The 23,942-nt window shown below is 44.4% G+C and overlaps 2 protein-coding genes across 2 annotated transcripts in view; both read left to right on the top strand.

Moving 5' to 3' along the window:
• The window catches only part of LOC126565072 (beta-1,4-galactosyltransferase 2), a 183,869-nt gene that overhangs the window by 70,568 nt on the left and 89,359 nt on the right, over positions 1-23,942 (top strand). The window lies entirely within an intron of this gene.
• Positions 15,064-15,885, top strand: LOC126560367 (trypsin 3A1-like). Its single transcript, XM_050216328.1, has one exon. It carries the CDS (start codon positions 15,064-15,066, stop codon positions 15,883-15,885), a length of 822 nt encoding a protein of 273 aa, XP_050072285.1.

Raw genomic sequence — 23,942 nt, 5'->3', positions numbered from 1 at the left:
CAAGCCAATGGTGCGCGGAGAAAGGTTTGTGGGTTGACATAGAGCTGGCGGACGAGATAGAGGGAGATAGAAGGGAAAAACAAAGCTATCAAGGGTAAGATGCCTCGGAGGGTGACAGCGGGAAATGCCCTGCTAATGATAATGGTTATGATCGTTTGCTTAACCAAAAATAATACCCTAACTACGCGCCCCGTGACTTTTCGTGCTGCTAATCCACGGGTTTTGGTTTCAAGGAAAACTGTTTTGGGGTGGAGGTGAAAACTTGTTCCGGGATGAAGGAGAAATTCCAATCGTTGGAAAATTATCTGTTCACATGTGAAAATTGAAATTATTGTAGCTCCGGTAATCTATTTCGCCGTCAGGATAATTAGCTGATACCTTTTCGAATGGATGAAAGAGCGGCTTTGTGAAAACGAACTCCTGGTCACGGCACCAAGCGGACCAAACCACCGAAACATCTGTCAGTGAAAGATCATTATTATTTATGCTGCATCGATCGGTAAGGTTATGTTTTGGTTGTTTGGTTTAGGCGTGTGTTTTCGGTGACAAGTATCCATTGTTCACCCACCCCAGGCTTGAAACATTCCGCGTGAAAAACACGGCTCGAATGTTTTTCCTCGTTCCGCATCGAGTCGGACGCACGTGTCGCACGTTGTGATCGGTTTCGAGCTATTTTTAGGTGCGATCGTTTAACCGGCGAAGGTTTCCTTGAGCATCGAACACCAAGCTGCTGTTTTGAAGTTTTCCCTAGACCTCCAGTAAAGGCACGAATCAACATGATTGTCGCGGTTGTCGTCACCAGCAAAAGAGCTCACTCATCACTCGCAGCACTCGTCTAGACTGTGACTTTCACTTTGCACCCTTTCAGCTTTTCGTGTGGAAAACTACACGCCCATACAGCTAATTGACAAACGACGCGATGGTGTCCTCGAGTCGGACATTCAGCACCAGAAACGGGTGGCTGTTTGTGCTGTATCACCTACTTCATCTCCAGCGCTTTCTTTCACCGGCCCTCCGTGGAAAGCAGCAAGCGGAACGCGGAAGGAAAATGGGACATCAAATAAAAATCATCATTTTCCCCGAAAAACCCAAAAAGGGAGCTGCCAGGGTTTGCCGAGGGGGGAGTTTGCTTAAGCGGTGGCGTAAATTAAACCTTACACAGGCGAGGGTGGATCGCGTACAAGAAAAGTGGCTGGTTGTGGTTAAACTACCCGCTAATGGATCTTAATCCGTTCTACCGAAAATCCGTACGGCCTGTACGCAAGGTTAGTGCGCGTGTGGCCATACATCGTCGGCGCTCGGCTGTTGGGAAGGTGTTGATAGGGGGCTTACGTGTCGAGATTTATAGTGATGTAGTTCTGCGGTGCATTTGTTCCTTATGGGGAAGCTGGTTGTTTTACCTCCCCTTTCGCCAGCTGGGTGAAAGGGTCATCAGTGATATAATTTATTGTAAAGTGAAAGTTGACTACGCACAGCGAGCACCGATCGATGCCATCAATTGGTGGTGCCTATGTTTGGAAACGCCGACGTCTCAGGGTTTTTAAAGTGCCAACAGCGGCTGGTGTTAAAATTTAGCTCTTAAAAGCCTGCAAAGGCTTCGCACGTTTACCGAAACATCTGTCCAATGTTTTGCTTTCTGGTCTGGTCTGGTGCGTTATGGAACCAACCATCAGAACGCGCGTCATGTTTTTGCGATCGTTATCCTGCGCACAGCGACTACGGCAGAGCAGAAACGAGCACAATAGCATAATGAACAGCGTAGCAAAAATAGTTCTACTGGGATAGAATACAACCGTTCGCAATCATCGATCGACACAATGGTCCACACACCCGGGGACGTCGAGGGGTGCCATAGAGCACAGAAAACGACAACCTTCCGGGCACACCTGCCCGGCATCAGGTCGCATCGGAGCATTTTGGTGGTGAACTTGTTTTGCAAACGGCATAAATCTCGTCCCTCTCTCTCTCTCTTTCTCTGCCTGTCCCTACGCTAGGGGTGGGTTTTTGGGATAATGCGGGAAATAGGGAAAAACGGTTTTTTTTTCGGTCCGATCACTCGACACGCGCCGGGTGTTCCCGGGGATGTAGACTCGGCTTCGTGGCGTCTAACATTGAACGCACGTATGTGTGGCACTAACAAAAGGTGTAGCTGGAAAAGGTGTATACAGTGCGAATAGTCGAATTAATGATTGAGTTAAAGCATGTGGCACGCATGATGCGCGGTACGGGTGGTATTGCTTGCTGTACCAGCGGTGGTGTTGTTTGGAGATTGAATTTTGATAAATTATTGTCACACATTGAAACACCTTTTGAAACAGAATTTTAAGCACACATTGGAACAGAAGCCAGAAAGTGAAAATGTTTGGATGAAATAAATAAAGAAAGTTAAACTTTGATCGGCGGTTTTTTGTTCTTAAACAGTTTAACTTAAACGATTTTAAAAATGTTGAACAGCACACTGTGATTTGAACTGACACTTTTAAACCTTGTTTCATGTTTTGAACTCTTAGCTCATATTTGTTTTGCTGTATTGCTTGGTCTTGGTCAAAGTTATTATAATATCAGTAACTTTTTATTTCAAATGAACGCCCTTCAATTGAATGATTGAATGAATAATACATAGGTGAATTAAATAAACTATTCACAAAGCGTTTTTACAAAAATTTAAAAGAGTGATTCAAATCGCAGCTTGTTTTTTAAAACTCTTTCAGAGTTTTAAATAAGAAAAAAACCACAAGAAAGTTGTTAAAAGAGTTGAATTCCCACAGGAAAGTAATGAGAGTGAATTAATTCATTAAAAATAGTTGCCATTTTCTACTCGTTGACAGGCTTGACCATAGTTGAATTTTTGAAGTTCAATGCCAAATTTAAATTTAAAAAAATTATTTCAACCTACGCTTAGAAATAGAACAATAAAAAGTTTAGAACAATAATGCTTCTTAAACGCCACTATCTTCCCGAACCAATCCCAAGCAGGCCACACAATTTTTGTCTTGCGACGCATATCACCGTCCATGTTTTCTCACACAAACGAACGGGCACAAACGATTAATAATTATTATATCTTTATTTGGCTTTCAGATGCCAAACAGCAACATTCAACTTAAACATCAACAATCACACAATAACCGCTGGCAAGTGAAAAACCGGTCGATGCTGGTGCTCCCAGTTCGGGAAAAATGCTTTTCCACCGAATAATATATTCTTTTGATAGATTAGAGAAGGGATAGTCTAGTACGGACCGGCCTCTCATAAATTCAATCGGAAACAATCGAAAAACGATCACAACCCCTAGCATGAAGAAAGTCACCAAGCGATGGAATGGAAAAGGGGTTCAGGTTGCCAGCGATATCGTAACGTGCGGCGTTATTTTTCCTTTTGCTTCTGGTTTCTTGATCCAGCTGGGGTTTTTTTTTTCCTCTTCGCTTTTCTATAAAGAATATTCAAAACTTCTTCTTCTGGTCCTTCGGAACGGGCAAACGGCGTCATTATAACACCATTAATAAATATTAAAAATAAATTTTCGTTAGATGACACACACACACCCGAGAACGAAGACAACCGATGGTTTCGATTTAATTCGTAGCAGCCCAAAACAACTTCTTTTTTTTCTGTGTGCCAAAAGAAACTTCAAGTTCTGGTCCTTCTTGGAGCTGGAAAGCAGGTTCTTTTCAAAACAGGTCGCACAACGTTAAACAAGACACGCCGGTGAGCGTTATGCTAGCAGGGAAAATAAAATAAAGTGGACATCGAAAACGCAGGTCCTTAATATATGTACGTACACACAATAAAATCATTGCTGCTTGGGTGCTGGCGTTCCCGTACCGTGGACACCGATGTGGTCGGAGCCGGGTGTCCAAGCACGAAAGCAGGTTTTCCCCGCTGCTGTCTCCGACACCGATTACGATTGTGGCCGGCACCACATTACGATGCGGTGATGTTGGGCCCGAACCGTCGAATCAGGAAGCCCAAGGCGGCGCATCCTCGGTGCGCAAGGATTAAGGATAATGTGAAATAAATTGCGTCACACTCACTCAATCTTATCGCCGTGCCGTGTACATGCGTGTGTGTGTTTTTTTGCTTCCACCCTTTTGTATTTTGTCTCGATAAGGGATCGGCTGGCTTTGGTGGCCCGATTGTTAAGGTCAGCACAGTTTTAGTGAGGCGCGTTCCGGTTCGGGCAATGTGGAAGCTTTTTTCGGCTAACGGTTTGCGCGCGAGAATCGTGAATTGAAAAACCTGTCCTCGTGCACACGCGGGAATACGCGGGAACACACTAAAAAGGGAAAAGAATGCTACGGCAAGTGATAAATACTCCTGTCAGTTGCTTCATTACTCCCCTTTTTTGCGTGCCTCGTCGGAGGCTCTACAATGCCTCGGAATGTCAAAATTCGTGTATAATTTACACGAATCAATTAAATTTTATAAATGGATATTTATTACAGCCAAAAAAACAGCCATCCCACCCCCAAAATTGCCATCCAGCGAGATTATTGATGCACCGATGGAACACCGAAGGAACACAATGTTTTGTTGCACCGTGCCTTTCCACTGGAGATCGCACCGGCGGAAAGAAAACAAACATTAACAAGCTGCGAACGTGAGGTGCATTTTTCACGTTACAGTTGGTCATTTTGGTGCACTTTTTAAAACGTTGTTGGCGTGCGTGTGCGTGTGTGCTTATTCCGCACGCCTTACGCAAGGGAAACATCGGACATCGAGTTGGTGAAGGATTCGACAGTGAGCTAACAAGTTGAAATTATGCTAATTTTGGGGCATCACGCAAGCAGCGTCTGCGGGATGTTTTAGCATTTAAGATAATGAATTGACTTGTACGGGGATTGTAAGATGTGTGAATGATGTTTCGCATTATGTTGTTATTTGGCCAAATTCTTTTCATGGCACATTTTGCTGGCGGCTCTGTTGGGATTTTTGCTCACCTTTTTCAGTTTTTCCTAATTTATATTTTTTTAATTCGTTCGTCGAATTTGTTTTTATTTTCATTATATTTTGTTGTCTACCATGGCTTATTTTTTAAAAGCTTTTATGCGTAAAGACTTAAAGCTGAAGTTTTATGAAAAATACAATCAAAAATACGATGAAAACGATAGTTAAAGAAGAATTGGGAAGAAGTAGATTTTTTGCTCAAGAAGGCAAAGAATAAGGAGGAAATGCCTTATCAATATGATTATAAATTTTATTCAACACAAGCGGTGTTGACAATAAGGCACTGGACCGTCATAATTAATTATAAATAAATAAATAATTATCGAAATGAAAATGTTTGTCTGTTTGTACCAATTTCTCAATTTATTTGATAAATTATCGTTAATTAATTTAATAAATATTGTTGGTTTGGTTTGGTTAGAAATTCTTAGCAATGTGCTATTACTAATAGTTCCAAAGCAATAAAATCTCTCTCCAAATTTATTGCACAAAGCTCATTGGCTATGAAATGTTAATTTGTTGTCAAGTGTACTGTCACGGTGTATCAGGAACACCTTGCGTCTAAAAGGCGGGAAGTCTCATTCATCATCCGCTCAACATTACCGTCTGCACGAAAGCAAATTACAGAAATTACGAAAGGAAGCAGAGCAGACCATTTTTTGCTCTACTTTTCCGATTCCTTTACAAATATGCACATGTGCATCAGGCGCGTGCTACTGATTTTATGCTGCCGCACACACCTTCGCACATACAAAAAAAAAAAAAGGAAAATGACACACAAGATACCTTTTGTTGTGGCCGAGACGTTCTCTTTCATTTGCTTTTTGGCTCGGTTTGAGATGCTTCGAAAAGCATATGATCTTTACCAGATACCAGACCGAGGATTCCGCACAGGACACAGAGAAATCTGTGCTTATTCTAGTTTTCACTGTTCGTAAACACACATACACAAATCGTCATATCGAATCGAAGTTGTGCGTGGCAGCAGCAGCTGTCCAAACGATCCTGAAGCCTGACTTCATCGCGCCGTTTCGATCCACTGCATCCAGGCGTACCGTCTCATCAAGCTTCAAGCTTTGAATGTGTGCTAACGAAGCTCGTACAAACTATTGTTGTAGAGTGGGTGAAGAACTCAGCGGGAGATAGAGAGAGAGAGAGAGAGAGAGAGAGAGAGAGATAGTTTAAAGTGCAAAAAAACTGAAATCCAAATGCACCGGCAAGGTTAGAATGCAGGTTGGGCATAAGCTTCTGTGCGCTGCCGGAGACGCAAAAGAAAGGACCTGGTGTATTGTTTGCAAGAAAATATCAAGAAACGACCGGCTGCTAGACAGCCATTTTTGGGGTTCTGTAGCGTTCCCTCCAGAGCAAATGTAAGATGCAATGCATTCCTGCAGCATTCGTGAGGTACTTGCTCGTCTAACTTTGTTGATGAATGAAGAAAAGATTTTGGGGTTAAAACTTGGACGTACTGACGTGAAGTGACTTACCTAGAGTTCGCTCCGTTGCGTAGTTCGCCAGTGACGGGTGGAGCTGTGATCAGTATCAGTGACTTATGATTTTTTCGCTTTCATCTTGCCATCTTGCCATACTCAGCTCGTCAGGATCAATTATCGTGCGGGTCGCTGTAAGCATGAAGGCTTCAGCACAATAGAGCTACCGGTAGACGGTGTCGTCTAATGCTCCGCTTGTTAGGGGTTTGTTGCTTCCGCTTCGCATATTTCGCTTATTCAGCGTAGACCGACGGGTAATAATTAATGCTAGACCACTGGCTTTTCAATCTTTTCCATCGTCCAGACTGCAATGAAAAGGACCTGGGACGTGTACCATATTATTACGAACCGAACGATGGTTTACGTTTCCGAAAGGGGTGGAGAGTTAAATTAGTAATTAAACTTCCGGTCCTGAAAAATCCCGGGGGAGATGACTACCTTTGTGCGAATGGAATGCGATCGACGATGGGATTGAATTTCAGCGCGGCCGATTGGCCCAGTGTGTACCTTCACCTGCGTGAACCTGATGGGATGTACGTACCTGATTGACGAAATGAAATCGAGCGATGTGGGACGATCCGCATTCAAGCTGTTTCAATATTGGAACACCATTTTATTTGTCCACCGAATGGAAGGTTCGCTGCAACTGCACAATATTACAATGTTTGCCGGTTTGAGCATGTGCAGAGTCGGTGTTGTATGGTGATTTGATTACATTCAGGCGATGGCGTCTGGAGGGAGCTTTACGATATTGACAACTTCAGTAAAGTTATTTATCTTAAAGTGCACAACACGTGTCAAGGTGCCGAAAGGTGCTAAATGTTCGCGTTGCAAGACGGTGTGCTTATTGAATTGAATAAATATTATAACAGATGTGAGAAGACATAAAATCGCGAATTTCGAAAAGAAAAGTAATCTTTACTTTACTTCGTTTCTTTCTCTGATATCACAATTTGTGGCTACAAGATAACAAAACTCTTGAACAATACACTGGACATGAATCCTTCTCAAGTTGGTCATTCAATATCGCAAAACTGTAATTTTTTGAGAACGTTTGTATGTTTGAGAATTGTTTTACCCTTGACAGGCTTCCCTACCTTATCGAACGGCATAGTGATAAATCTATATCTGTGTCCTTAAATCTTCAAACATTTTGGCTTCCAATCGACAGTACTTCAATAAACCACAAAAGAAACACTTATAAACAATGCTTATTGAATCAGAAAAGGACGCAAAACAGTATCAATGAAGGGTTATGCGATTCTTGAGAGCAACTCTAGGTTCACGGGCAAAATTCTGCTCTGGAACTTTTACTTGCTCTGAAGTTATTGTGTATTGTCGTAGAAGAATTCTAGAATATCTTCAATTTCTCACAGTCCTTAGTGCAGTATCGAGTCCAAGCTTCCAATCCATTGACAGTAAGGTATTGAAATCTTATTTCAGACTGTCGTTGAATGACATATTGTTTGGTGTAAAGCCATATTGAGATAAATATTGCCCATCAAATCCATCTTGGTTTACATCATTCCTCATATATCCCATCAACTCCAGGAGTTCACACGGATTGTTTATGATTAAAAATGAACAATCATTTCTCACCAGGAGATCCTCCCATTTCTTAACAGTTTTCCCACAACAATTGAGCCCAATAGCAGTCTGGGTGCTTCAGTCTGTTCAACACAGCCCAACAAACCATTGCCCACAATCTAAACAGACATTTGTCCGATAAAATTAAAATAAATTAACACCAAAAAGAAAAACTCTCCGTCGGAGGGAGCACAAGCACCCAGAAAAATCACGGCTCAATCACGCTAGTGGCGATGGAACAATTAATTTTCACATGGTTTTCACTCTCCTGCTTACGACGTCTTCCAAGGTGTAAATTAGCCTCCACTATCGTAAACATTTATCACCGTCACTCGCTCTCTCTTTCTCTATGTCCCCCAAAAAACTTTGTCATGTGGGGGTGTTGTGTAGAATCTTAAGGCCATGCCATCCCTGAAGCCGAAAGAACCCTCGGGCAGCGAGCAAGAAGCGAGAAAGCAATTGCACTCATTGCCGTATATCGTAGAAAGTGATGTTTGTTTATAACCTTTTAATACGATCAGATTATGAAGGCGCCCTGTGACGTGGTGTCGTCCATATTTTAAACTCCACTTCACTTCCCGAAGGCATGTGCACGGTTCGGTGGTGAGATAAATTCTTCCACGCGAGATCACCTCCGATGATCTTGTGCAAGATCAGGGCGCTCTTCAACGCCGTAGGAAGTTGGTTGCCTCTTCTTTTTTTGTTGGGACAATTTTTCACGACGATCTGGGGCCGCTCATCAGCCGTGCATCAAACCGTTTGGGGGAAGTAGTGCTGTCAGCCGAACGTCACCCAGGTCTTAACATGTATATTTTCATCCTCTCGGTGCACGCGTTTGATGCGTTCGTACGAGGGTGGCGTTTGAGTGTTTATTTATTTTTATATCACTCGATCACTCGATGGGTGACGATCGATCTTCCTCTCAAATTACTTTATGAGCCTTGTGAGGTGAGGTTCTGTAGGTTGGAAATGGCGGGAGTAGGAGAGAGCACAGAAATTTTGCCCTGTCAAAGCAGTTTCCAGGCACGCAGGTTCGACTCTATGCGGACATGTTAATCTCTGCCGCATTGCTGACATGCACACGTGTCCAAAGAGTGGTGTATTGTTTCAGGCTCGCGTTACTTGCTTTTGCGTGTCGCGCAACGAGATCGACGTACTGGAGAGTCCAGCATCTTCGGTTGAGGAACAAAAAAAAAAAAAAGGGAGATCTCTTCCTTCTTCTCCCTCATGAGTGCGGAAATGCATCGATAAATTTCATCCATACTCTGCCGATCTCTGCCCTCCGGGTTCGCTTCCGTTACGAAGACGCGAGATAGGGAAATCCTGATGGTTTCATATTTAAAAAACAATTTTCTATTTTAATAGCGGCGTCAACAACTATTAAACGCTCGCAGCAGTCATATATTAAAGGCACCGAGATTTATACTCCCGCTCGTAATAGCTTAGCGGTTCCGGTTTCATAAACGACTTGCTCTTGGTCTAAAGGGCCGCAACCACGTAGAAGATTTTCTTCCTGACTCCGGCTTTTTTTGGACGTTTAAACTCCACAAGTACTACTGCTGCGTAGGTTTTCCTCGAATTTCTACGCATCCATCCAGCATAATGGGAAAACAATCGATAACAGTTTAGTAAGAAGCCGCCTGAATTGACAAACCAAGCCGGATGTGTTGAAATTGAAGTGGAGGGGACCAACGCATTAAAACAACAAATTGTCAAGCCGACGACGGGCTAAGCCGTCACAATTTTATAGGAATTTAAGACTTGCCACACGTCACTGTTACTCGCCACGTTACTGGCTTTCGGACAACGCGTGTATCGCGTGTCATAAAGGTGTACAAATTGACAAGCCTGTTCCGCACAATGGACCGCGCTGGTCATCGTCTAGAATTTCCTTCAGAGTCTGTGCTTTGATTGATGTCCTTTTTCCCCATTCAATAAACGCATCCCGGAACGCGTTGACAGAAGCTTCAGCTTCTACTGTCCAGTTGCTGAAGATGCAATATCAAACATATTCTAGGAAAACATGAAATAACATTGCCTTGAGCAAACAGATACAGCACGCGCAAGATAGAGGGGACCTTGTGTACCCAAAACTACAAAAGATCCCTTTAAGAAAGCGAATGGATCAGTCGGCCTAGAATTGCATCTTCGATTTCAGAACTCGGATCATAAAACCCACACAGCAAAAAAAAAAAGGTGTTCGAGAAGAATGGAAAGAACATTGGTAGGAGGATCCTTTTTCACCGCCGATCATCGTAAACAGTAAGCGACATGAATGCTTCGCTCTTCTGCTTCATGCCTAAAGTCGATCTGTGGGCCTGCATCAACCTGCAGCAAAGGATGTCAAATCGATCCAGGTTTGCCAAGTTCAAAAGGGATCACCTCCTTCCATTCAGCTGTCCCTCCTTCGATTACACATTGCACGTGCACGTACGTATTTTTATAGCAAGCTCATTTATTTATTAAAAGCTGAAAAATCACGACGGCTCTCGGAAACATCTGCCCTCCGGAGGGTGGTTTCCTCTTCGTCACGCATCCTTTTCTTCGTCACCTTGCCTTTTCATTCGATCCCTCCGCTTTTCTTCAGCTAATGCACGGTCCAGCGAAGATGCTGCACGGAACGAGAAAACAATACTAGTACCGATTGTGACGGCAAGAAAGAAGGCAACAACGGCCAACGACCGGTAAGGAACGACCTGCGAGAGCGCGCGCACGCGAGCCAACACGATGCATCCAGCCCGGTGTCGATGGTTTTGTACGGGTGGTGATCCTGAAAGAAAGGATCACGGATGATATCGAAGCTGTATGGACAGCTGCGGCTTCTGCTTACACACAGACACACACACACGAACGCGTTCGGCGGCACTTTTCTTGCCTAGAAGGGACTAGCCTGAACGTCTCGGAATCGTTGGTCTTTGCCCGTGTGTAGCACATTATGGCTATTGTTCGCATGTATGATATTAAATCGACAGTGGTAAGCTTTTGCGTCATGGTTATGGTTTGAGGTGTGTGTTTTTCTCCGATCGAGAATATATATGGGAGGCAGTTGTGATGTTTTTTATTTGAATTTAACAGTTCAAGTTCTTGTGTTCAAAATTAAAGTATCTAATTTTACACATTTTTTCCTTGTTCAGCATACAACGCTCGTTGGCAGCGGAGGTAGTGACTCTAAGTAGAGAGGGAATTTGTGATCTTAGACGCCGGAATATTCTTCTTCTCCTTAACCAGCTCAGGCTTGATCACGTCCTCATGGCATGCCCAATTGAAAAAAACCTCAGCAAATCATCGATAACACATCAACACATCTAAAAGATGCGCCACAGATCTTTAAAAATGAACCACACTCAGCAAAGAACTAGTAAATGCGATCTTATCATCTCATTAAAACTGCACGTGCACATGTCAAATGAGCTGCCGGGTGTTGGCAGTTCGGTTAACCACAGACGCGCGCGCGTTGTGCACGATCACCGCCCGACGAAAGCCCACAGTCACGACTTACCATCCCGTGTCAATGTGGGCTGGCGCCGCCGACCGTGCTCACCGTGCGCCTGGAGTTCTATGCGAAAATTAATTACCAAACCCGCGCGATCCGTACGATTTCGCGTGTGAAGTTTATTGTTTTCCATTAGGGCGTCAGTGCGGTAAGTACGGTACGAACGACATCCACAGTTGCCCAACCCTGCTCGTTGTAACGACGCAAGTGCTATCGTTTTGATCGATCGATGGCGTCTAAAACGTGTAGGAAAGGGTGGTTTGTGGGTACTGATCGAGTTTTACCAAAACAACCACGCTCACGTGCTCCAATGTGTACGAGAGTGTCTAATTATTTAATCGTGGTCTAAATAACACCGCTACTGTACCGTTTTTTCGGGATTAAGGATTCGATTAGGGCAGTGGGACTACTGCAAGAACGATCAAATATTCCTTTCTAAATCCATAACTCATGCTCACACTTCAGCGAAACCACAAAAACAGAGAGACCACCGGATTTTCCTTACCCATGGTGCCATTCTCCCGGACCAACCATTTACCCAACGGTTGGTGAATTATGAAGCATTTCACAACAGTCGACGGGTCCGGTCGGGGTCCAGAGTGTTGGTAATGGGCTTGAAAATTGTCCAACAAAATTGTAAGATACACCTCCCAAGCTTACTATTGCAGCGCTATTGGGCAAAGTGTTAGAATAAATAATGCAGCACAATTTATCTTCCCTGGCGTCGGCTTCGGGAGTGTTGCAGTTTCCAATTGTTGGCAATTGTTTACGTTGATGACGGCGAAAACTGTTTGTCTAGTCTGTGACCAGCAGGCTTGTGTGTATCATGTGAACGGTAGTTGAAGATCGTTTCGTAATGTCTCGTAAGAACTCCAATTAGTGCAACCGTCTACGGTTGTGCAGGTCTCCTGGGAGCGTTCGTTCTCAGTTCTGTAGTTTTGAGCTAATGTCCAGACGGCACTACATTCTCACGGTTTTCCTCAAGATCCGTCAACATCTTCACTCGATCTGAGCGTGACGACATCATCACGATCATAAATCACAACAGCACATGAGTCATCATCCGGTGGAGTGATGTGCTGCATAATGATGATTATGATGATGACGTCGAAAACTGTCACGCACCGCGAATAATGCGCAAACGTCACGACAGTGTTCGGCAGGACGAAAGGGTATCTCTGCGACCTGTTTGTGTTTGTGTCTTTTCCTTCGGTGAAAGGTTGCCGTTGATGAAGATGACCCAAATTTCATGCATAATCCGGTGTGGTAGCTTGCTCGTTGATCCACTGAACCTGCTGAACCGCTCCCTTAGGAAAGTTCTTAATGAACCGAGAGAGGTCCTGGGGAGATCTTCCGAGCAAGAAGGTAGAAGGGATGATTTGATGCTTCTGAAGGATTGATTAGTTCGGGATGTATGTAAATCATGGGATTCAAGGGTTCACAGAATGACGTTGCATAATTGTGTCCCGAGTCCCGAAACTGGGTCGATGATATTAGGCACGTAATTTGTACGACTTTTCCTCTTAGCTACCTGTGTATGGGATACCAAGATGAGGTTCTACTGCAGCCGTTGCTAATGTGAGAGTGTTAGAAAGACGCAAGAGGAGTGTCAGGACCTTAACTAGAACCAACATAGACATCCATTGCTAAAGTTGGCGCCTGCGAATCAACGGGGTTTCCAAAAAGGCTCTCCATCCAACGGTACCTTTAATGAGGTTCCGTTTAGTCAGCAGTACGCACCAAATTAAGATAAACTTGTTGTAAAACCCAAAACCAAGATAACTCACACAGGTAGAATGCACCACAGTAAAAACAAGGTGCGAAAGGTGTTCCAAAAAATATTCTCCTTCTTCGGGGGTGTTTCTCGCATCCTCGACTTATCTCCAGACGGTATCGCGTGCCAGCAAATTATCCAATATACAACAGCCTTACTTGATCTTAGCACGTGCTAAAGGATCTCTCTTCCTTCAGCTTCCACACCATTTATGATTGGAAAAAGATCTTCGCTGGCGTCAGCCAAGATGAGCGATGGTAGCGGGTTGGCTAACCAGGCAGCCTCACCCTTTTACATCGGAAAAGGTCGAGGGCGTTAATATTTATTTCTGAGAAAAATAGCAAATAAAAAGTAACATTTTATTTCTTCTCCAAGCTGGGGTGCTCGTGCTGGAGGACGAAACGCGCCATCTCCCGGTGGGGATATGACTCCCCAAGGGACGGTACAAAATAGCTACATTAACATGAGATTTTTATGACGAGTAGTTTGTCGATCGGTTGTGATCGGAACGGAAAACTGACGTAAAGGGTCACCCTACGACACTACACTCAAAAACAGCCCGAAAAGCGATTCAATCGAAGAAGGAGTTCCACTGCAACATTGGCTACATTGACCCTAGGGGCGTATGTGTATTGTTTTTCATGTTCGTGTAGCGATACATGAATGGTGCTTTTGGGGGAAAAAAAGAGTTGTGTTTAATTTATGACCAACACAGGGAGTAAAACTGTAGACATCGTGAAAATATTAGATGTTGGGGTTGTTTAGGTAGTTCAAAAATACGAGTTTTTAATAGAACGAATTCGGTGTAATGAGTCGGAAATGTTGTTCGCGGCGTTTTGAATGAATTTCATACAGAAAAAGCCAACAAAAAACAATCTCCAGCACTATGATATGAAAATTATCGCAGAATGTATAAAATGATTGAGTACCAGTAAAACCAAAACAATAAAGAACACATCAACTACGCTTCAAAATAGGAACTGGAACTGCCCAATCGATCCAGAAATATTGAGCCAATCTAAATAGAAAACAAAATTTATCGTTTGCTAACCCATTTGACAGCCAAATCCAGGCATCATTTCTGCTTTATTTAGATGATTGATCTGAAATATGAAGCATAGTTTTTTTTAAATATTTCATATTACATTTTTCTTTATAATTTCGATTCTAACGATTCAACTGTTTTCATTAACTGTTTTCACTGCTGCTTTAAAAAAGCCTAAAATTTTGAAGCCTTAATGCTACTTTTTATTGACTTAAAGATCTCAAAGAAAACTCCGGCCGTCTAATCGTCTACTATACTTGCAGATATACCACGCAGTTGGATACTCAGTCTTGATTATGGGGGAAGGGCCACCGGTTCAGTCGTGTGAAGATCGGTGCCGCTGTCGACTCTACTACCGACCCGCCCCAATAGGCGATATTATTTGCCGAAAAAAGAAATTGATAAATACGACGAATGTTTAATTCTGCCCTTAACAGCACTTCTCATACCATAAGCTACACAAGACACTTATTAAGCTGAAACCTTATCAGTTAGTTGTTATGAAGGAATGGAACTTATCGCACTTCTTTACCAAGTCATGAACCATTAGATATGAAGGTATACCTTGTTTAGAACACACCTCTTGTTTACCATGTTCCGATTGGCTACAGTTTCTGGTTTTCTGCACTGAAACCACATAACATCAGTTCTAGAACAAATTCAAAATCCTATATTACACACCTTTTCGTTCGCTTGCTAACATTCAGTTGTTCCTTTTCATCGTAAAATGTGCACATTGCTAAAATTTCTTCAACTTGCTGCGTTGCTGGCAGCGCTGGCATGGAGTGGCGCTACCGCGGCGGACGATACCGACGATTCCAACATGATCGTCGGGGGTTCTAAGGTGCACATCGAAGACGTTCCGTACCAAGCAGCGCTGTTTCATCGGGATCGCTTAACGTGCGGTGGAACCGTCATAGGACCACGTTGGATTCTTACGTCGTATCACTGCGTGCAGGATCTCGAACCAACCAGCTACAGCATCGTCGTCGGTACGGACAATCCACTGGAGGGCGTAAAGATACCAGTCAAAGAGATCTTTGTGCCTGCCGAGCTATTCGAAGGAGCTCTCTACGATGTGGCGTTGTTGCAGTTGCCCGACACCTTAATATTCGACGAGCAGGTGCAGTGTCTTAAGCTGTTGCACACGACGGATGCGCTTGTCCCGGGCAAACCGGCCACCATATCGGGATTTGGTACGTCACATGAAAATGGGTTCGATTTCCCGTTGAAAGCGGCCACGATCGAGTTGTTGCCGGCGAGCTTATGCGTGCAAGCTTATCCCGACCTGATGGAGCCACAGATGATTTGTGCCGGGTTTAGGGAAGGTAAGGTGGATAGTTGCCAGGGTGATTCGGGTGGTCCGCTCGTGGTGGATGGAAAGCTTGCCGGTATTGTTTTCTTCGGACGAGGTTGCGGTAGGCCACACAATCCCGGTGTTTATATGGCCGTACCGTTTTTCTACGATTGGATCATGAGTATTCCGCGCAGTCAGATAGAAGAGGATGATAGGAAAGTTTGTGGAGAGTTTACACACAATTATCCTTAGAAAAGACTTTCTTGGAAATATCTTGCGAGATAAGCAAAGTCAAAGTTCAAACAAACTTCCGAAATATTCTTAGAAATTCATTTAATAGTTCTGTACTTACTGTATGTAATAGAAACTAAGAATATTGCTCAAAATATGAAGGATGAAAACACATTCAAAGTTGCCGTCTTCATCATATCTTGCCGTAAGTGAAAGGCATCATTCTCTAAGGAAATTCGTTTCCCACGATTCCTAGTTCGGATCACGTTTTTGAAGTAGATAAATAACCGTTAAAACTTTGCCTAACATTCCATGAAATTATCATAAATTAATCAAAAACTTTTACCTCTTCCCATGTTGGGTGTTTTTTTTTTTTTGCTGCTTATTTCTATGCAAGGTTTTTAGACTCTTTTTTATCTTCGTACGCACCCGTTGCCCAGTATATCCTTCCTAATCGCTCATCATCCTTGGGACAACCTGGGCTACCTGACCGTTACATAAATTATCATCATCACATCCTGGTGCCGTGTGCTTTACGGGAAGTTGTGGAGCAACTTTTTCACTTCCTGCTGCTGCAATGAAATCCTTGTGCAACAGTTGCCGCTCATGTGACCGTTTGCAACAGGATGAGTGTGTCCTCTTTTTTTTTCGTTGGAGTGCTCTCTTCCAATCCTTGTATTATTGTCATCGAGAGCAACTCACACAATAACCCAAAAAAAAAAAAATCTAGATGACACAAGGTGCCTTGTCATGCAGATTAATTATTCGAAAGGGGGACGCACCGAACGCGTCCTTGTAGCAGCATCCCTACTCCAGGAATATATTAGGATCACCGAACCACAGGTAAACATTGGTTTCGGTTGGCCCATCCCGGAGATTGTGTTTTTCGGGAACCCCTTTTTTTAATCCAATCTGATGCATTTGCTAGGTTCCATCCGGTCTTCCGGACTTGTGTCCGGAAGGTGTTCTGCAGGGTGGTTTTTGGATGATCACAACTTGCGAACAAGAGCTGATAACTATAAATAAAACATTTTCCGAGCGCAGAGAGATATCTAAAGGCTAGGATCGGAAGCACATACATCATACGTGTGTAACTTATGACAATGCGCAATCCTTGTGCGATTAATGTTGTTGGATTTTGCACAAAATCTGTAGGACCTGAAACTTCCTAAACGAGTTTACTGAGGACTTGGTTAGGTGTTGGATGTTGTTGTTATTTTATCATGTTCTTCCTATTCCAATCTGTTTGGTTTTGTACTACCAAACCATCGAGGAAAAACCAGGAACAGGAATTCCTTGTTTCTGGAGCGAATGAGCGATGTTCAAGGTCCCTGTGTACACGGGCATCAAAAATCAGGTCCCTCTGATGAATGTGCTACACACATACAGCTTGGGTCTCGATTTGTCGTCCTGTAACAATTGTTAATGGTAATGAGGGGTAGCGTTGAACGGTACCAGACTCTACGATGCAATTAAAGCAGTGTGGTCCAAACGAGATTCTTCTCGATTTCCCGTGGCCTGATCCTTGCCGTGTGTGGAATACCTTCGCAAAAAGGTATAGAAATACACAGAACAACCTTCGAGGGGGAAAAAGGTTGGCCGTGGAACAAGCGTAAGTGGCGGGAAATGCGGAAGAAATTCCGGAACCAGAAATTGGTAGGGTTTTTTTCCTGCTTGGAAAACAGGAAGGGTCCATGGGGTCCTGGTGCAACTTCCCGTGCAAGCGGTGAGTTATCGCAGTTTGCCAACTAAATGAGAGGGCTGTGATCGTGTCGTCGTTACCGAACTCTAGCAAAACTGCAATCGCTCTCTCACAGCTGGCAATAAAATCTGTATCAAACAATGGGTTTAAGCCGAAAGCCCGGCGGGAAAGCAAATAATGAAAAAATATAAATTCTGAACACAGTGCCTCGGCTGTGCTGGCTCAAGTTGTTGGCAAGGTTTTGAATAGCCTGTTTTTCGATCCTAGTGGCGCGCAGAGGACTTTTTCATAAGCGCGTTCTAACCGTCTTTTTCCGCGTACAGCGAGGTGGTTGAGACCTTATCCACCCGACCCAAGCTGCGTGCTTTATGCACCTTTTCCCTGCCGTGTCTTGGAACCTGTGAATACACAACCGTCCGTGGAAAGTGTTTCGACAAATGGGTAGAACATTATTATCAGGCAACCGTTTTCCGGCTTTCAAAGTGAAATTACTCCACTTGCAACTTCTTGCAAACATTTCGCCCAATACGCGGTGTCGAAAGGGTGTTAACGAGTAACCAACAACAAATAAGCAACACCGCCCGTAGGCGCAGGACAGTTTATAACCGACAGCCGAACAACCTTCGCCGTCAGTAAGTCATACCGGGGCAGCCCTAGCTTACAAATTGAGGTTAGATCGCAAACCAATTTAGTACCACGCGATGCAGATTTGGCTACAAATTGGCAGCGCGGCGGCAACACAACCTGCCATTTCGTGATCCGACTTTGCGGGCGCAGAGCTCGCAAAAGGTCGCCGACGACGGTTCGGATTTTTGTGTGGCTCGTTATCAGAAATTATGTGGCGCAGTGATCTTGTTCGCGCAGCTTTCCGGTGGCGCAGGTTAAGGGCACACGCTCTGGAGGGAAGGCATCAAGGGCGGAGGGGGGATGTGTGGGGGAAAGGGAAAGGTGAGGTAGAGTTGGCACCTTGGAATCGGCAACCGGTCAAAGGAAGATTGAAGCACCGATGCCGCCCTGATGCCGCGATGGTTGGGTTGGGCCATGATCGTAGCCAATTGTTGTCGATCGAACAGGTTCAGAAGTAGAACGCCCTGTGCGGACGATTTACTGTATGCAGGCAATGCAGAAGTTGGGTGCAATAAAAAGTTGTTGTGTTACTCATAGCGGAGATTTTGTACTTGGGCCTAACAGTCACATGAAATAATTTTATCATGTTGCGAACTATTGAGAAATTTTCTAGGATGATAACTAATTTCTAAATTTTATTTTGGTGAGGCTAACTCACTTCTTGAAATAAGACCCGCAAGAAGTTTTCATTTCTTTTATAGAAGTTCCAAGTATAGAAGATGATATTCTTCGAAAACTATTGAATCGGTAAAATATAAAATGGGGAAAGATTGGACCCAATCATCAAACCCAATAGCTTCGCAAATCTTACCGCCCCATTGCGATCTCATTCCGTGATCGATCGATCGCTTATTATCGCGCGTGTTCGAACAAGCCAAAAAAAAAAAAAGGGGCCACTGAAGGGACACGCCAACCTAACCTTCTCAATCACAACGATGTTGTTTCGGTGTGAACTTCAACATTGCCCCGAGCGGACGACTGCCTTGGATACGATTGCATCATGGTCTAAACCACTTCATCAGCACCGTTTACGCCGATAGCACCGATAAACCCGATCGTAATGTTCAAATCTGCAAACACCCACCAACGAACCATGGTCAGGCGATTCCCAAATACGTCTGCTACCCCGTGCCGATGGTAGCGATGCGATAGCAGTGCACATTTGATGATTATTGTGTTTAGAATGCTCTTTTATGGGACGGCAAAATGGACGTCAGCCGTGGTTCGATTGAATTTAAGTGAGCAACCTCAGACGGGGGGCTTGTTTTGATGCTTTAACCTAGTTTAGGCTACCCCTCGGGCGGAAGACCGAAGTCATCGCGAGCACCCACGTACCACACGAGGACAGCAACCCGACCGAAACGATAATTTCAGAGCGCACTTCCTCACTTGTTCGACAGGAAGCGCCATCGTCGTCCGAAACGGCAAACGGTTCGCTGCCGTCATTCATCCGTGGATGTGCTCCGGAAAAGCCACTCACCGCAAGTCCACGCCGATGCGCGGCTTTTCGACGGCTGCAAAAGCACGTAAGTCGTCGGCGGCCGACGTCGCCGGGGCATTACGATATTACAGGGATACGCGATGATTATGTTTGCCCAATGACGGTCCCTCGTTCGGGTGCGGTAACATCCATGAGCAGTCAGGCCGGCTACCACCATTATCATCTGCCCGCTGTTCCATCCGGGGAGAGTGTTGCGCCCTGTCTTTCACTTGGCGGTGCTGGTAAGTGGCTGGCCGGAGATCGCCGAGATCGTAGATAGGAACGGACCACCTTCGCTCCATCTGGAGTTTCAAGCACGTCCGGCCACAACGCTCGCATCAACACGAACCGGAAGGTCCGCACAGAAGCAGCGAACTGTGCGGGAGCTTGTGACGAAACGCAAACCAAACCCACCGAGGCATTCCCGGTTCGGCTCCCGGTGCTGCGATAGATCGATGTATCGGGCTCAGGTGTATTATTAAACCCCTCTGTTTTTTTTAACTACTTTTAATCGACCCGTAATGGTGCTACGCGGATCGTGTCCGCCGTTATTGCGATACGGGCACGCAGAAACCGCAGCGATCCCGTAAAAGCCTTTTTAAATTCTGGACGGTGTATGTTTGGTAACGGGTTTAAGGGCAAACAGCAACGAAAAATGGAAGGACCTGAATGAGGCCAACCGAAAAAGAAGGTGATCCCACCCAGGAACTGAACGTGGGCTTTGTTTTTAGAGATTTAGTCTATGTTTAATTGGGCTTCCTGTAGTGTCGTTGATGGTTTAGGCGCGGTACGGTTTAGCGCACCATTCGAACACTGACCTATTCTCCCGACTTGGGGCTAACTTCCTATGCGGTGCTGGTGGGAATTTCGAGAGCTACAAGATTCCAGCCTCCAGCTCTGGAGGTGTGTAGGTGTGGTGTGGCATCTTCACAGCCTAGTAGAAGACGATCGATAAATCACGCTGCTCACCTCTACAAACGAGCACATTATTAAGACGTTAAAAGTTGAGCTCACTGATAGCGGTAGGGGTGGTGGCTGGATCTTAAACTTCACCAGTTCTAGATCGCCTGTTAAGAAACTTGTAGTTAGCCACCCAGTGCGGACAATTATGACCCTACAAGTCGGTGGTTTGCTCTCACTAATCGATCGACGCCAAGTCTCTCACGCCTCTATCACACAGCATCACAAGGGTGAAGCAACCCCAGGGGTGAGAACTTCGAAGTGGGCACGAGAGAATGAAAGCGAGAGAAGGCAGGCGACTCCGTTGTGTTGTTGTTGGTTATGCCGTTTACGCGTTATCTAATTTATGACTCCATTCTTCTATGGGCAGTTCGCACGGCAACTATGAACACTTTAGGCGAAGAGGCAAAGACCAGAGAGCTTCGGCGCTCCGGAGGACATTCCTACAAACGATCTAGGCTGTTGCCGCCGGGGAGCAATCGGCGAATCCAATTGGAAAAGGTGGTTGCGCAAGGCGGGTTTTGTTGCTTCGGCGATCGCGACCGTTCGATCGCCCCCGCAAGTGATGTGATGGCCTCGAGAAGATGTGTTGATGTGGCGTAATGTGTACCGTGCGAAGACGCTTCGCTGCATCCCATCGGAAGACGTTATCAGACATCTTAACTACTCGTTTTGCAAAACGAACCGCTAAAGAAGCCGAGATTCTTGAAGTACAGCCAAGGCTCACCGGCTCAACGGGGAGGTTTCACTTTTCCACTTCAAGAAACGACGGGCCTCAAGTGGTTACTCAATTTCATCTCGACGAAATTGGGTTCCTTTTGTGAAGTCGGGATTTTTAAAACACTTTGCTAAAAAAATTTTCGCAACGCACCGTCTCCAGTACCACTTCACTTGTTGAGTCAAAATAACCTGAACGATTTTTTTTTAATTCTCTTCGAATAACTAGAATTTCTGTGTGAGGTGGTCGCAAGGACAAGTACAGGAACAGACTGCTGCACCCTTGCACGATCGAAAACCTATCATAATGCTAGCTAAAAGTGTCCTTTGAACGATGGTAAATTTGCATACTTAAAACCCCATTACCATACCGAGCCAGGATTCGCTTTATCCAAGGATTCAAGGCACAAAACTCAGTAGAAGAAAGATATGTAAATCATTCCTTCTACTTGTGCCCTTCTGTAGGCTGTGCGCTCGCACTTACGCACTTTGCGCATGCATGCAGTGACTTAAGAGAATCAGAGCAGTGGAGTTGCAGGATTTATTTCATTGCTTCATTTGCGCGTCCTAAAGAGGGGTTGCGTTCATTAAAAAGTGGCCTTAGTGGTTCTGTTTGCTTGCGGAGGGTTCTTTTGATTTTTATTCTCTGTATGCAGATGCGGCAAATGCTAATGCCCATCGTTGTCGTCGACGGGGTTATGCATTATTAATCACTCTCTTGCTTGTAGCGGTATGAAAAATTTGGCCTCATTTTCGCAATGATCCGTATCCGAGGGCAGTGCGATCGCGAGCGCATCGTGCAGTAGCTAATTGAAGGTTTGATCACAACCGAGCGAAAATCGCCGAATTGAACAATAAAACGCATCCGACAATGCATTTGCACCAGCCGGCAATGCAACGGCTTTTTTTTTCCTGGTGAGAATCTGTTCTTATCTGGGGTTCAAGGGAAAAATGGGTTCTTCCAGAGTTCTGGTAAACGCTTGGCAGAATAAACATAAAGGAGGCAAGAGAATCAGGGACGCGCACACTAATAACTATATTGATGGCGGTTTTGAACGTGCGAAAACCTTCTCCAGGGCAGTAGAGAAGAAAAAAGTGTAACGATCGTTAAGAAGGCAATCGTTTTCGATTTTCTTCCGCCCTGAATCGGTAAATCTGGATCGAATGCAAACGTTGCGATGGGTTGGGAAGTAGGGTTGGAAGATTTACGCGAACGGTCGTTATTTTGGTCGGAATGGCTTTATATGAGCGTGTTGAGGAAGCTTTATTTGCTCTTGAGGCTCAGAGGGTCGTAGGGGAGATAAGAATATTGCAGGGTGAAAAAGCAAATTTTGACAATTGAGAGAGAAATAGAAGTTTCAGGCCCAATATAAACCGGCAGTTTTTGGATAGGATTGAATTTTGTAGGTTGGATATGAATAATTGCTATCAATCGTCACAAGACTTAAAATTTCGAAGGTCGAAAGACTCAAACTGATAATTATTTTAATCTTTTCCAAAAGTATGATGGAGTTTATTTCTTGAACATAAGGGCATTGAGCCATGGGAAATTTGTACATATATTATATATGCGCCATTTTCTTAAAGGCGATTTCAAAGAGAGAAAATTTCCAAAACAATCGTGAGATCCTGAAATTTTTGATTTTAAAAAATCTTTCGTGGCTCACAGGCTTGACAAGAAAATTTAACAATGATTTAATTTTACAAATCAACAAATTTAACAAATAACAACAAAGAAAATTTAACAAATTTAAGTATGATATTGGCAAGTCAAGCAAGTCATTCGTTGGCCATGTAGAGCCAACAAGAAGAAGGCCTGGATGATAAATTCTTAACGTTCATGTAGGTTAACTCTAAAGCTAGACTGAAGAAAACTTTGCTACTCCATGAACTAATGTTTCTCGTGCATTGTGAGACTAGCGATCAGGACTACAAAAAAATCAGACTCGAAAAGAATTGTGTCTTCTTCCGTTAAGAAAATTCTCCACCAAGGGATGAACAAAAAAAAAACATCCCCTTATCAAAAACCCTACTTCACAACCTACCCCCGGTGAGGTGCCATTTTCTTCTTTAAAAAACAATCCCAAGCAAAAGAAAAGCAAAAACCGAACCATCTTAGCTACTCCTAAAGCCCAAAACTGGTGCACATGGTGAGTGTGTGTGTGTGTCTGTGTGTGTGTGTGTGACCGTACTGTATTGCACGACTGCCGAATAAAGGGAAACATCGTTGAACGGCGACACATTTGCGCCTGTGTCGAGCGGTGGGAAAGAAGTTCGTTATATATTTATTTCATGGCGCTTTATTGCGCTACGATAAATGGGGTTAAATTTATTGTTATAATATGCTAGTTTCCGAACACCAGCAAACCACCTTCCTCCCTTCGGGGTTTTCCGGTTTCCTCTCCGCGATCGACCGTGCGATTGGTAGCGAAGAAAATTAGAACCAATTGTGCGCACTGGGAGGGTCCTGACGTACACGACGCAGTTGATGTTTTCTTCCCAAGCGACTTTCTTTGCACTGGCCACTGCACCGTAGGCACCGTGGGCAAGTGTGTGAGAACTTCCGTAGCGTGATCCTGCCACGGCTATCGC

This window comes from Anopheles maculipalpis, chromosome 3RL, assembly GCF_943734695.1.
Source record: "Anopheles maculipalpis chromosome 3RL, idAnoMacuDA_375_x, whole genome shotgun sequence".
NCBI lineage: Eukaryota > Metazoa > Arthropoda > Insecta > Diptera > Culicidae > Anopheles > Anopheles maculipalpis.
Note: the sequence above shows the minus strand (reverse complement) of the source record. Positions and strands in the feature narration are given on the sequence as shown.